The sequence below is a fragment of the Ascaphus truei genome, chromosome 9 (genome assembly GCF_040206685.1).
Source record: "Ascaphus truei isolate aAscTru1 chromosome 9, aAscTru1.hap1, whole genome shotgun sequence".
Lineage (NCBI taxonomy): Eukaryota > Metazoa > Chordata > Amphibia > Anura > Ascaphidae > Ascaphus > Ascaphus truei.
In genome coordinates this window covers 36,465,666-36,480,426 of record NC_134491.1, presented here as the reverse complement: position 1 = coordinate 36,480,426, position 14,761 = coordinate 36,465,666, and the positions used below count along the sequence as shown (strand labels likewise).

The 14,761-nt window shown below is 43.1% G+C and overlaps 1 protein-coding gene across 3 annotated transcripts in view; it reads left to right on the top strand.

The window, feature by feature from the left end:
- Positions 1-14,761, top strand: part of MDGA2 (MAM domain containing glycosylphosphatidylinositol anchor 2) — a 648,696-nt gene that overhangs the window by 350,280 nt on the left and 283,655 nt on the right. For 2 of the 3 annotated variants that reach the window (XM_075614385.1, XM_075614382.1), the window contains one exon: positions 3,330-3,538. In XM_075614385.1, the coding sequence (XP_075470500.1) occupies positions 3,330-3,538 (209 nt within the window). The remainder of the gene's footprint in view (positions 1-3,329; positions 3,539-14,761) is intronic. The other variant, XM_075614384.1, reaches the window with a different exon arrangement.

Genomic DNA, 14,761 nt, shown 5'->3' with positions numbered 1-14,761 from the left:
GCATAAAAATGAGCAAAAATATCAGACACACAAGCCTCTAGAAATAAAAGTGCCTCTGGCCTACGAAGGTAAAACGACCCTGGAAGAAGTTGATCCACTTGAGATTTCGAATGCTCTAACTTGTCCAGCCTTCATTTTATTATTTAACACTATATCAGCCTTGAATAAACTTTCAAATTAAAAGGCTATTCAGTGGGAAAATATTTGGTTGCATTATGGGAACCATAAATACATCAGTCATTTTTGTCATTTTTAGGCAAGAATTCACTAAACGCCAGTCCGGCTCTAACTGCCACTGACCATGCTGGATACCCAGCATCAGTGCTTAGTGAATTACCCTCTTTATGTCATATCTGACCCTCTGTTAACCATTACAATCGTTATGCTTAAATACAACAAGCAATTACAGAGTTTTTGGGGTGTTCCGAAGGTTACTTAGTTGTCACTGGATTTTGCAATATCTTTTTGCCAAGTATACATCAGTGTGTAACAGAGCATGAAAGGTTTAAGGATTAGATGCTGTTGGAAGAACTTATTTACCCTTACTTAAAAAAAAAGGTATTGTACGACTATAAAGGCATACATAGCACAACTTGTATAACTTCTACTTGAATCACTACCATCAATACTTTTTTGCACTATATGTGTGTGTTTTCTCTCTTTTTTTATATATACCCCTGATGTGAGTGCGCTCCTGACCCTCCGTCTCTACAATCATATATGGACTTGGATTGAGTTTACTCCAGGAGCGACACCAATTCAGAGGGCCGTACAAATTTAATTTTCACCTCTCACCAGTGTGCTCACTCGGTTTAATTTATTTATTTAATTCAAAACGGTATTTGCGCTTGATTTTTGTTATCATACTGTACATAGCATAACATCTCTATTTATTCTTCTTTTCCCCCCTCATACACACTTTTCACAATCTGAGATGAAGGCAAACATACCATACATTAAAAAAAGAAGACTGATACAAATTTCTAAAAAGTGCAGGAAAGAAATGGACTTTTTTTTATTGGAAAATATGTTATGTTAAATTCAACCCACGCTATTAGAAACCATTATATTTGAAGAAAGCAATGACGTATCGATATTGTTGTAGAAATGCCAGATAATTGTTTTATTCACAGATTAATATGTCTTCTGAAAACATCAGCAGCTACACTAAATAGGTTTATTAATGGCAAGCAATAGAAAGACTAAATTCTAATCTTATTAAAAGTATGTATATAAGGTGAATGTTCTTCGTCTGACAGAGCTCGCTATTCAAGCTACATGTTCTAGTATAGGGTTGGCCAATTTCAGTCCTCAAGAGCCACCAACAGGTCAGGTTTTAAGGATATCCCTGCTTCAGCACAGGCGACTCAATCTGTGGCTCAGTCGTTGACTGAGCCACTAATTGAGCCGCTTGTGCTGAAGCAGGGATATTCTTAAAACTTGACCAGTTGGTGGCTCTTGAGGGCTAAAGTTGGTCGCCCCTGTTCTTGTCTGAGGGATAACACTATACAGTATCTCAAAGTGTGGGTGCATTCCATCTTATTGCTGTCATCCTTATAGTAAATGGCTCTTTTATCTTGGATCTACGAAATCATGAGCCAAACCACAGGGTGCCCTGTTCCATTAAATACATAAATTATTGTATTTGTCTCATTCATAGCATTTTCACACTTCCTCAGTTAACACTGTCTCAGTCCAAAGCCAAAGTATCCTGCTTTTTTGTTTTAGAAAAGAGCTCAGAGGGAGTAAGTAAGGTGGATACATAAAATACAACAAATAAACAAAAATAAAACGTATCCCCAGGATCAACTTTTCCTCTTAAAAAAGGCATTTCTAATCTGATGGAATTTGCGTAAGGAATTTGAGTTTGTGTATATAGGAAGGGTACAATTCTGTTCTAACTGTATGAATGTATGTATCATTATATAGTGCCAACAGTATATAGAGATATGCGATCCAATCCAAATCTGTTTCTCGGATTTTCCCCAAGCTTTCCATTCAAAATCCGTACCGCGGTGTAAAATCTTCTGACGGATTGATACAGTTTCAATCCATGCGGATTAATCCCAACACACCATTGGATACAATCCGCTGGTGGATTTTAAGAATCTCTACACGTATTGCTGAATCCACGGATTGGATTCTTAAAATCCATCAGCGGATTGCGAAATCCACGGATGGATTGTCAGTGTAGAGTAAAAATAAAAATCTGCAAAAGGGGAATCCCCATTTGTGAGACTGATCAGCAGAAATCCGTGAACCAAAGGAACCGGCAGATCCAAGGCGGATCCAAATGCGCCCAAACAATTCACCTATCTCTAACAGTGTCCAAAATTACCACGCTCCCAATTAAAAATGCAAAGAATGAGGATATAAAGGGAGATCCTGATACTGTACGAAGACCTTACAAACAAAGTGGTATATTGGAAGACTTACAGATACCGTAGGAGTCAAGGTACAGCTCAACCCGGTTATAGCGCGATGGCATTATGTGGACCCCAAGGACCGCGTTATTACAGGGTTCAGCTGTACATGCATTAGAAGTGCAAGTCATGGAGGTCTAATGCATCTGCAGACAGTAGTGTTTGTATACTCTAGATAATTTAATGCAATGCTTCTTTTTGAGCAGTCACTTTTCAGTTGTGCTTTCAAAATGGGAAGAAGGTGCTTGACAGATATTAAGTGGAATAGAGTTGGATACAGTAGGTAGGGTGTGAAAGTGGAAAACGTTTGAGATTCGAGCGGCCTGGATAAGGGAATGGTGTGACATCCTTGAGTCGAGCTTAAGAGGCAAGTAGGACTACATCAAGAGATTAAACTTAAGATATAAAGAAATGCAGAGGAGTGTAGACCCTTACAGGAAATGAGAAATATTTTGTAGGTCAAACATAGATGAATAGAAAGCCAGCAGAGAGATTTCAGGAGGTCAGAAGCAGATGGAAGTCTAGAAGAGCAGGAGAGGATTCGATCAGCAGCATGGGAATAGATGGGAATAGATTGTAAAGGAGAGAGGTGTAAGGCAGGGAGGCCAGATAAAAGAATGTTGCAGGAATCTATATGGGAGAGAATGAGGGCATGCATTCGAGTCTTAATGGTAGAGAAGAGGAAGGAACCTATCCTTACAATGTTGCGGAGGAAGAAAAGGCATCATTTAGTAACGTTTTGTATACAAGGGAAAAAGTGATGGGAGAAGTTGAATGTAACCCCCTGTACTGTAATTACGAAACTGGGTGGAGAGTGGTGTTATTGACTGTAATGGACAAGGAAACAATGAGGCTGGTTACACACATACATATATACACACACATTCTTTAACTGCTTCTTTTCAGATCTGGATGATCCCATTGTGACGGTACATCAAAGCATTGGTGAAGCAAAGGAACAATTTTACTATGAAAGAACTGTTTTCTTACGATGCATTGCCAACTCCAATCCCCCAGTTCGATACAGCTGGAAACGCGGTGAGGAGATACTACTGCAGGGGTCTGATAAAGGTGTGGAGATCTATGAGCCATTCTTCACCCAGGTAGGAATTAAGGTATCGGTAGTCCCTTTCCATATTATAATATTTGTATTTCTTATTTAACCGTTATGCTATTTTTTAAATGATGTAATATTTACATGTAATTACCCTTACACATGAAACAATAGGGAGTCGATGAAATCCTTACTTTTTGTTAACGTTTACTATTATAACTATGGGGAATTGCTTGTGTCTCCAAATAATAGATCTGCCATAATTCTACTCTACTTTATCATTAAATAAAATTCCTATCACAAACAGGCTACTGGAATCTCTTGATAAAGGATATCTGTTTGCACAAAACTGTTAAGCTTGGGATTGTTTTTTTTTTTTTACTTAGTATTAAATCATATATAAACCAGCGCAAATCTCGCCCGAAATAAATGTTTTTTTAATATACCTTTTATTCCTGGTGCAGATGAGCAGGGGGTCTCCAGAGCAGAACCGTGTTGGTTTCAGGCCCGGGACCCCCTGCTTTCCAAGATACAGGCCCCGTTATGGGGTGCCGGTATCTCCTATGCATTGAAATGTCCCGGTCACATGACGCGAGACATTTACATGAAAAGGAGATACCGGCACCCCATAACAGGGCCTGTATCTCGGGAAACAGGGGGCCCATGGATCTCAAATCAACAAGGTTCTTATCCGGAGAGCCCCTGCTCATCTACACTATGAATAAAATGTATATTAAAAAATATTTGGTAAGCACCAATACACAACCCACCCCCTGTGCCCCCCATAAATCCATTATTTATTTTTTATACACACAATACCCCAGGCCAGCGGGGGTCCCCGGGTGGTCCCGACGGGTGTCCGCAGACCCCACAGTGCATCCTGGGGTATACTCTCGTGTGTCTGGGGGTCTCTTGGTGGTCCCCCCTAGGTTCCGTGGCCTCCAGGTGGTCCCCGCAAGTCCCAGCAGGCACCAATGGGGTCCACGGGTGTTTTTTTTTGTTGAGGCTTACTGAATAGCAGTAGGCATTTTGGACGATAAGTGCTCGATAAGTGACTTATAGAACACTTACTGCATAGGCACCTATGACTCTGATTGAGCTACCTGTGCTGAAGCAGAGATATCCTGAAAACCTGACCTATTTGGGGGGCTTTAGAACTGGAGTTGAGCACCCCTGTGTTACAGTACTTTATTAAATAGCTACCTTAGTGGGGGGATTATTTTTGGAAAATTAGCACATTTGGGCCAAAAGATGGACCCCAAGGATAATTAAGAAAAGGGATAGGTCCCTTTAAGAGGATAACGTTAATACAGTAGTTATACAGTAGGTGATAAAAAATTATGAAAGGCAAGTGAGGGGAGAGGTTTGGAGTTAATGGGTTTACATGAGGGTCAGGCAAATATAGCACTTAACTGATCCTGAAGCTCGAAGTTCCTGCCCATACGTCTGGAATTGGTGGGGTCGGATATATTTGGGAAAGATGTCAAATAAATAATAAGCAAGAGAAAGTGGAGTCTGTCACAGTTAGCAGGGGTGGGCGTGATCAGAGTGCACCTTGGCTGAATACAGCATGAATTTGTGGTTTTAATGATGGGGAAGGCAGTGACAGGCACTATTAAGGGTGGTGGGCATGTCGCTGTCCATCTAGTGCCCTTGGTCGGTCACAAAGTGGGTCCTATTAGGCCGGTATGGCTAGTCAGTTTACGTGGTGTTTGATGTCGTTTCAAGGGTCAGGGACCCTGGTGGAAGGGCAATCTGATCAGGCATTATTGGTGATGTTGTAATTCCAATAAATCTGTGGCTATTTAGCTCAATGATTGGTGTCAGATTTATTTGGGGTTGGGGGTGTAACAGGGACATATCCCTGTTTAAATAAAGCAGCCTCAGAGCTCTGAGAATCCAGCAGAGAGATAGTTGATTGCAGCCACTCAATTAACTAGCCTACACCTGGACTAATGAGAGCTCTGTGAAAAGCCTCCTGTCGGAAACAGGAGAGAGATTCCTTAGCTCACATTTGGGCTGACAGAAGGAGAGCAGAGAAGCCTGCACACAGACACTGTCTTTACCACAAAGGTTGTGCTGAGATCAAGACACCCAGAGACCTATATTTCCCAGACACAGAGGACCCAGAAACCTGCCAGAGACGGACATGGAGGGCCACCTGCTTAAGGTACTGTCAGGTCGAGCTCACCACAAACGAGGCGGGGCCGCGGTGCTAAGGTGGGAAAGGATATAACGCCACTCACAGCCATGAGGGCACGTCTTGAGAGTAGAATGGTCTGGGTGTCCGAGTCGGGGCAGGAGAGGTACGGATGGTAGTGGGTTCTGTTAGCCAAGTCCGGGGTTAGAGAGAGAGAGACGTAATTGTTTTACCGTTTGCCAAGTTCGGGGTGCCAGAGGTGCGGAGAGTCGTATTGCCGTATGCCAAGTCGGGGTACCAGAGGTACGGAGAGTCGAAGAGGAAGCCGGTTCGGTACACGAGGAAGACTGCAAGACAAGACAGGACTAGGGAGGCAGAGAGTGATGAGAGCAACTGGTTCTATGCTCAGCCGACGAGCCAGTGAAACCGCAGGGTATATGTAGGAGAGAGGATCCAATGGCAGGGTAGCAAGGTGGGGGGGTGTGGATGGGCCAGGCTGCGGCACGGATAGGTCCAGAAGGGCTCCCAGGGGAGGGGCTATAGAGCGCAGTAGTAAGCCTGCATTTGATTGCAGCATTACATTGGAGAAGTGTACCTTTAAGAGGTTGGGGCGCCTCCGTGTGGCCGCGCCTGTGAGCGCATGACCGGGTGCGTGCCCAGAGCGGGTACTACAAGGAGCCCGCCGGCGTGCGCGCCTAGGAGAAGCAGTGAACGGCGTGCTGGAGGGAGGCTGGTTGCATGGCGCGGGAGGACCCGGTAGAGCTGCGGGTGAGTGGGGAGCACGCCAAGGGCGGCGTGACTCCCAGGCTGTTACAGGTACCTCCTGAGACTTTGGGGTGATAGGCTGGTAATGGGAATATCTCTCCAGTCCTGCAGATAGGGTCTGGGGAAGTGTTAGCCCTTACAAAGGGATAGGGGTTTGTTACTTTGTTGTTTTTGTATGTTTTACCTGGATAAAGGAACAGGCGCAATAAAGCCAAGATATAATTTCACCCTCTTCGGTCTCCATTAAATGTACCTCTGCACACATCTCTTACATATGGTGTTAGAAGTGGGATGAGAGGTGGCCCTTGAATTTCAAAAGGGCCACGGAGACTGCCTGTGAATATTTGTGCTTTGCCTGCATACAGTTCCTTCAAACATCCTGAGAAACAAAACAAAGAATCACGTGCAGAAGTGACCAGATTTAAAGGGCTAGACATCCAGGTAGGTAAACTACACTGCACTAGAGAAAGCCACCATGCCACAGTTTGACTGGGAGGTCTACGACAGGTGGTGACCCACACAAAGGACTGATGCTGTGACCAGAATCTACCCCCGCCACCTGTGAAAAAAAAACCCTTGGAATTTAAAATGGCCACCCAGCTGAAGTCAACTACAGACTCTGCAAGAATGGGGAAGATAATGTGTTCCTGGTGTAAAGAGCCCAGCCACACAGAGCAGTGCCCCTTCAGGCCTTATTCAGAAGATGAGGATGATCCCTATGTGGTCCCAAACAAAGGGCAGCAGCCAGAGGAATATTTTTTTTTTTTATTTCAAACATTTTTATTGTTTTCTGACAGGGGTACATTCACATCACATGGTTGTTTATAGACAGTAAACTTAATTAACATATACATTTAAAAGTGAACAACCCGAAGCATCTCAAGGTTGATTGATCAAGAAGAGGCGATCTGCCCCTAGTATTTTGTAACCTCCTATGCATTTAGATTCTACTATGTAGATCCCGTCCGGGAGAATTAACAGTTTTAGGAGGATCTTAGATCAAACCCCTTATATTAGTACTGTAAAGGATAGGCAGAGAGAGAGAGGGGGAGAAGAGAGAAGAACAGAAGAAGGGGGGAGAGAGGGGATAGGAACGGGGAGAGCTAAGGGAAGGGGTGTAGTTGTCCTCCCCTCCACCTTGTCAAAAGACCCTGAGTAGACATGAACTCCCCCTTAGAGGGGTTAGTGGTCTAATGCAGAGTCCAAGTGAAGCATCTATATCTCATTTTTAATCTCTTTAATTATAAGGCCACTGTGCCCAAACTTTCTCATATTGTACTATATTCTGTTTCAGGAGCACCGATAGGTATTCCATAAGCTTGACCTCGCTTACCTTGCGAAGGACCATTTGCTTAGAAGGGGTTTAATCTTTTTCCAATTAGCTGCTATTGAGCAGCGAGCCGCAGTCAGGATGAACGAGGCCAGTTTTTTAAGAGGGACAGAGATATCTTCGATGGGTTTCGCGAGTAGGCATATCAGCGGGTCCATCCGGACCTCAACTCCTACCGTCTCCTCAACCAATGAGCATATCATATTCCAGAAAGTCTGGATCTTTGGGCATGTCCACCATATATGCACCAGATCTCCTCTCTGGCCGCACCCCCTCCAACAGAGGTCAGACAGGCCAGGGAAGATCCGGCTCAGCCTACTCGGGATTAAATACCATTGAAATAGAATCTTATATATATTTTCCTTAGTAGTAGTGCAAATAGAAGTTTTGGCTGCTGCTTCCCAAATATCCTTTTTTTTTAGGAATATTTTTTTAACGTGCCAAGGAACTGCAGCAGCAAGCAATGTGCTGTGGTCACAAGGAAAATGCAGAAGTTTTTCTTAGCAAGTGTCACTAATGAGAATGAATATGTGCACAATACTGCTGATGTCTCAGAATCTGCAAAAGTAAAGAAAAAGAAAAAGTCTACAGAGACACCTGTGAGAACTACGAACTCTGCAAGCAAAGTCTGCACACCTGTAGGACTACCAGCTGGGGTTCTATCAAATACAGTGAAAACAGCTGCAATAGCGCACCCTGAGGTCAGGAAGAAAAATACACCTGATACCACAAAAATGGAGGACAAGATGTGACGTTCCTGTAATGAACCCTACACACGGAAGAGTGGCCCTTCTGGTCTATGAGGATATGGAAAAGGAGGAAGATATCTCTTATGGGGAACTTGAACCGAGTCACACCCACAAAACACCCCATGGATTGTGGAGGTGCCTGAACTCAGTACGCACCGAAAGACCACTCTCTATGATGACGAATTTGATTGGCAGGAGCATAGCGGGAGCAGCAGATCACTGAATATCTACACCAGCTAACGCAACTGCAAGAAAAGCCTGGTGGATACAGTGACACTGCGGAAGTTTCAAATCAAGACAGAGACCCCAGTATTCCTGATGGGACGGAGTCGTCCAAAACAAAAAGGCGGAAAAAGAAAAGCGGTGCTTCACTTACCGTGGAAGGAACAGACACGTCCGCAGATTCCGCGGAGAAAAAGGGGGACCGAGATGCCCTGCAGGCTAGTGAAAAAGGAGGCTTCGTCACGTGGATGACAGAATATCCAGAGGGCCCAAGGCAGAAGTCGTGTAACACAAAGAAGTGTCTGTGCGGTGCCAATAGCGAGGAACCCTCAAATAACCATAAAGGGAAGCAGAGCCGGAACCAGTGAGTGACGTTCCCTTTACCAGCCCTGAAGATGCCAGTCATAACTGATATGCTCCGTGAAGAATTGAAACTGGAGAGAGAAAATAATGCTGAGCTACAGAAGACTGCTCGCAATTTACTCTGCGGCCAAGACCGAATTGGAGGATTTAAGGACAGATCTAGATACTGCGAACACTACTATTACCGCCATGGATGAAGAGCAGAGCCAGTCTGACCGAATGATTGCTAATCTGAAAAAAAAGTATGAGGAGGCACTGAAAGAGATTGTCTCTCAGCAAGAGGTTTGCAATTGTCATAGAGAGATGGAAGTCTCTCAGAAAGAGGTTCATACTCTCTGCATAGAACTGAATGCCTACCACCAGGAGGTCAACAGTATCCGGATAGAGGTGGGCATATCGCAGAATGAGGCTCATACTCTCTGCATAGAACTGGATGCCACACACCAAGAAATCAGCAGTTGCTGCACAGAACTGGAAGTCTTCAAAAAGGAACTTCACAGTCTTGCTGAGGAGCTGGACATCTCTAAAAAAGCTGTGTACAGTCTAAGTAAGACTCTTAAAGTCTCTCAGAAGGAGCTTCACACCCTCAACCTAGAAATAGAAGTCTCACTCCAGGAGACAGGGAGTCTCAACTCAGAAGTGCGTAAATGGAAGGAGGACTACAACGAGGCCCGGAATATTATAGAGACTGTAAGAAGAGAAAATACAAGGCTGAAAGATGAAAAGTTAGAAGCATTAGAAGCACAAGCAGAGCATATACTGCAGAACCAACTGCAAGGTCTGCGTACACACCTACAGATTGCCAAAGAGAAGCAGCGATCTCTGCAGGAAGAAAATCTGCAGGCTGCTAAAGAAGTATAAGTGCTGCAGGAACGTCTTATTACCCAGTGTGTCCCCACAAAGCAGCATGCGAAACTGAAGGATACCATGAGCATCACCAGAGCATCACTAGAGGCCAAGCTACTCTGTACCAGAGGGAGCACAAGGTCCAGAAACTGAGGCAAGCAGCTGTGGCGCAAGCGAAGAAATCCGCAGAATGAAGAATGCGTTGATACTCACTTAGAGCAAGCTCCAGAAACAGGATTCTCTCGCTGATGAGCTAAACTTCTTAAAAGGGAGAAAAGCAGCAGAGTAATTCAGAAGTACAACAAAGCTCTTGTCCGAGCAAGGTTGGAAAGAGAAATGTATCAGTGCAAACGCTCTGCAGCGCTCACCATACAGGCTGCCTACAGAGGAATTAAAATTTGTCGGTTAAATAGCCAGAAAAAAGCAGCCTGCCTTCTCCAATGCATATGGAGAATTCAACGTCAAAGAAAGAATATGAACATTTGAAGCAGTGTGTAATCTTACTCCAGTCAAATGTTAGGAAGTGTCTGCAGCAAAGATACTACAAAAAAATTAAGGAAGCTGCTGGTGTGATTCAATACAGACATAGGTTCTACATCACAACCAAGCAAGCTGTGCATTGCTATAAGTGCACTTGCAATGCCATCTCAGTACTACGATCGGCTTTCCACACAAGTCAGGAAAGTAGAACCGAATTACGACTGAGAAGCGCAATACCAATACAGTCATACTACTGTGGCCCCATGGCCCAAGCCATATTCCTCACAGTGAAGATAGCTACTAGAAAGATACAGTCTTTGGCTAGATTGAGGCAGAACTGTTTCGGTGTTCACACCTCTGCAGGTACAACACTACAGTAGGTAACTACCAAACTGAGATGCAACGGGAGTCAATCAGTATGGATAAAAACTACGCCCAGCTTGAACCACCTGTGAATATGGCTGCAAGACCCGATGCAGGTGGTCACCCTAAATGCAGGGAAGAAATGATCACCCGAAACAGAGGAAAATACGTGACCAAGCATTCAGAAGAAAGACTGTGCTTGGGAAAAGTCATCCTCGAGTGACTGAAGAGTGCTGAGCTCAAGCACCTTCTTGAGGAGACATTACTGACCTGGAGAAAGGGCTCCAATCCCAGTGGGACTAAGGGTTCTCTTCCTCCATCCACTCTCATTCATGTCGCAAAGATATCCCTAGAGTGTGTGGAAGGATAGTCTATAGCCATGGCAAGCCTGAGCTTCACACAAACAGGGGAGGTATGTAACAGGGACATATCACTGTTGAAATAAAGCAGCCTCAGAGCTCTGAGAAACCAGCAGAGAGATAGTTAATTGCAGCCACTCAATTAACTAGTCTCCACCTGGACTAATAAAAGCTCTGTGAAAAAACCTCCTCTTGGAAACAGGAGAGAGATTTCTTAGCTCACATTTGGGCTGACAGAAGGAGAGCAGAGAAGCCTGCACACAGACACTGTCTTGAGAACAAAGGCTGTGCTCAGATCAAGACCCAAAGAGACCTATATTTTCCTGACACAGAGGACCCAAGAACCTGCCAGAGACTGACATGGAGGGCCACATGCTTAAGGTACCTCCTTTGACTTTGAGGTGATAGGCTGGTAATGGGATTATCCCTCCAGTCCTGCAGATAGGGTATCGGGAAGTAAGTTAGCCCTTACAAAGGGGGGGGTTGTTATTTTGTGGTTTTTGTATGTTTTGCCTGGATAAAGGGAACAGGCTCAATAAAGTCAAGATATCATTTCACCCTAATCGGTCTCCATTAAATGTACCTCTGCCCATATCTCTTACAGGGGTGAAGTGTTGAGGTTGGATTAAAGAAAGGGACATGGCTTTGAGGCCACTCCCATCATGAACTAAATGACCCATCATTATGAGAAGAAAAAACATATAGAAATGAACTAAATAATTTGGCATATTGGATGTGCATTGGGAATTTATTTGTTTACTGTTGTATTTTTGAGGTCACTTTCCCAGAAGCACCACAGTTGGCACTATTAAATATATAAATACTGTATATAATACTATGGGTCTGGGTTTTGAGCTTGCTAAGAGTATGCATATACATTTGTCATGTCAAGTTTTGGCATTATAGATGTGTATAAAGTGGTTCATTTTTAAGCAACTGTCACTCAATATACGTCATGCATAGGAGGTCTTTACTTCTATATATTATATGATATACAGTTCATACATATATATTTATATCTCCTTTTTAGGGTTAAAATGAATATCCTTTAATTTTAGAGATATTCATTCTACTTATTGTTGAAACAACATTATGTACATTCTTTTGATTAGAAGATTCAAGAAGAGAAATACTCTGTGCTGTTTTTTTTAATTTAGATTTTTGTCTTTTTCTAGTGCATCTGTTGATGGTTGTATATATTGCTCTTTTATCACAGTTAGTTGACGTTTTTATGATATCATCTTCAGACTTTTGTAATATTCCTTGTTAAAATAAACGTTGTTATTAAATATGCTGCTGAACTCTTCGCATAGCAATTTATATAACAGCCATGTAAAAATAGATTTTCCCAAGAAAGTCACATTGGCAGAATAAGCTCACCGTGCCTTTGCTTCAGACAGCTTGTAAATCTTGTGCATGTGGTTACCTCAGATGACATGTGACAATGAGCACAGCTATGAAAAGCTACAGCTAAAAAAACTATATATATAAGCTTTGTCATCTTCTAGGGAGCTTTGGCAGAAAAACGAAAGAAACAACCTATACATACGTTTGAAAAAAGGACTTTACAAACAGATGAGTAACTTCGTCACTTGTTGCAAAGTGAAAACACTGATGGGGTCGGCACGCACTTTCAGTTGTGTGCAAACGTGCTTACAGTTAATGCGGCAAGTGGACAATAATATCAATATAAAAACATGTCTTTCTATATATGTAACACCATCTGTGATATCCATGAGACATTTTAAAACATGTCAGATCAGTTTAGTTGGGTAATGCTCACAGTGTACATGTATACATTAGTCAATGCCAAATGTTTCCACTCCCTTAAAAAAAATCCCTGAGGCAGTGCTGGATAGATGGCACAGGCAGAAGACAGACAGACTGGTCAAAGAGGCGCGGACAGCATTAGCAGCAGCAGGATGGCAGATGGCATCCATGTATTTACTCATTATACATGAGGTAGCAATGATGTTGGTTGTAATACAGTACGTACCTTGGTAATGCCACAGAATGAGGGATCTTGCGCTACACACAGGTATATGCCCCATCCCTTCTGAAATAAGTAAAGGCAAAATCGCAATATGATTTATTCATGTAGAGCAAGGGTGGCCAACCCTGAGCTACCAACAGGCCAGGTTTTCAGAATATCCCTGCTTCAGCAAAGGTGGCTCAATCAAGTCGAAGACTGAGCCACAGATTGAACCACCTGTGCTGAAGCAGAGATATCCTGAAAATGTGGCCTGTTGGGAGCTCTTGAGGACCGGAGTTGGTCACCCTGGATGTAGAGTATACTTGGTCACAATGGGGCACTGGCAAAAACTGGCCTCACTGCTTTATCATTTTCATCAATTGAATTCCTTCTTTTATTTTTTTTATACAAAGTTTTTATTGGAAAACAGTACAATGGTATTGGGGAAATGACAGAAATAATAATGGGGTGGAGATCGAAAAGGGGAGGGGTGGGCACATTAATTTGCAATACAGTGGTATTTGTGTGTAACCCCCTTTCCCCCTGCCTAGGGAAACCGTGGACGATTACTCATGCTGCTAGTACCTGTATGCTAACAGGAGGCCTGAGCCTCTGCTTCTGGGAGCCTGGGGTGAGCTCTCTCTCTCTCTCTCTTAGTGCAGCGCCTCCACCTATGAGGGATCTCAGCGTTGGCTGAATGACTCCTCATAGGAACCAGTGCAATCAGTAATAACAATATCACACAAAAATCGAAACAAAGTTCAATAGTTCAGTGCTTCCAAATCAGGAATAGAAAGTGGCAATCCATACTTGATTGAAGTGTCTAAGCTTGCTTGAAGAAAAGGACTTTAAGTGCATCATAGTTTAATGTGCTTGCTAAGGCAAAATATGCTTGGGAATGGGAGCGTTTGTGTGTATATAAAGTCCTATTGGCTGACAGTATAGTCAGAGCCTATGATGACAAGCACTGACTAATTCTCCACCTATGGACCCCCTCCTTCATTAGAGCTGAGTATAAACTGTATTATCAATCCAATTCCCACTGTTTTCCAACCATAATGTGGGATAATGGTAAGCAAAGGTTACTCACAGTAAGATGCAGTCAAGATCTGTGTGTGTTCCTCACGCTGAAGAAGTAGATGCAGAGAATCTGTGTGGGTAGAAAACGGAGCACAGCCGCAATGAATATAAGGGCTGCAATACCAAACTAAGTTAAAAATAATTTATTGAAAAATGTGACAACATGGATAGAGTGAAAAAAAGGTTACTCTGACGCGTTTCACGCATCTTCCAGCACTTCGTCAGAGATTCTCTGATGACTCTCAATTACAATTGGTGCAGTGCTAGAGAGAGGGCGGGGCACTAGAGCCAGAGCCTATCAGAAGGGGAAGGGGCAGTCACTTAGGAAATGCTTCCTACATTATAAACATTAAAAATGTCTTTAAAACATTTTTTTTTTTTTTTTTAAATGCTACAAGTATTTTCTCATAGTACAGAACTGATTTATTAAAAAACACACATGTAGGATACTGCTTCAAACTGCTGCTTTAAACTCCCACAACATTATGTGCATGAGCACAGGCAAAATGAAAGAGGTATTCTCAAGGAGAAGAGGGAAGATAGAATAGGGAGAGAAGTAAAAATCCATGAACTCAGTTAAAAATGAAACCGTTGACATAAGTATCCAGGTATCCG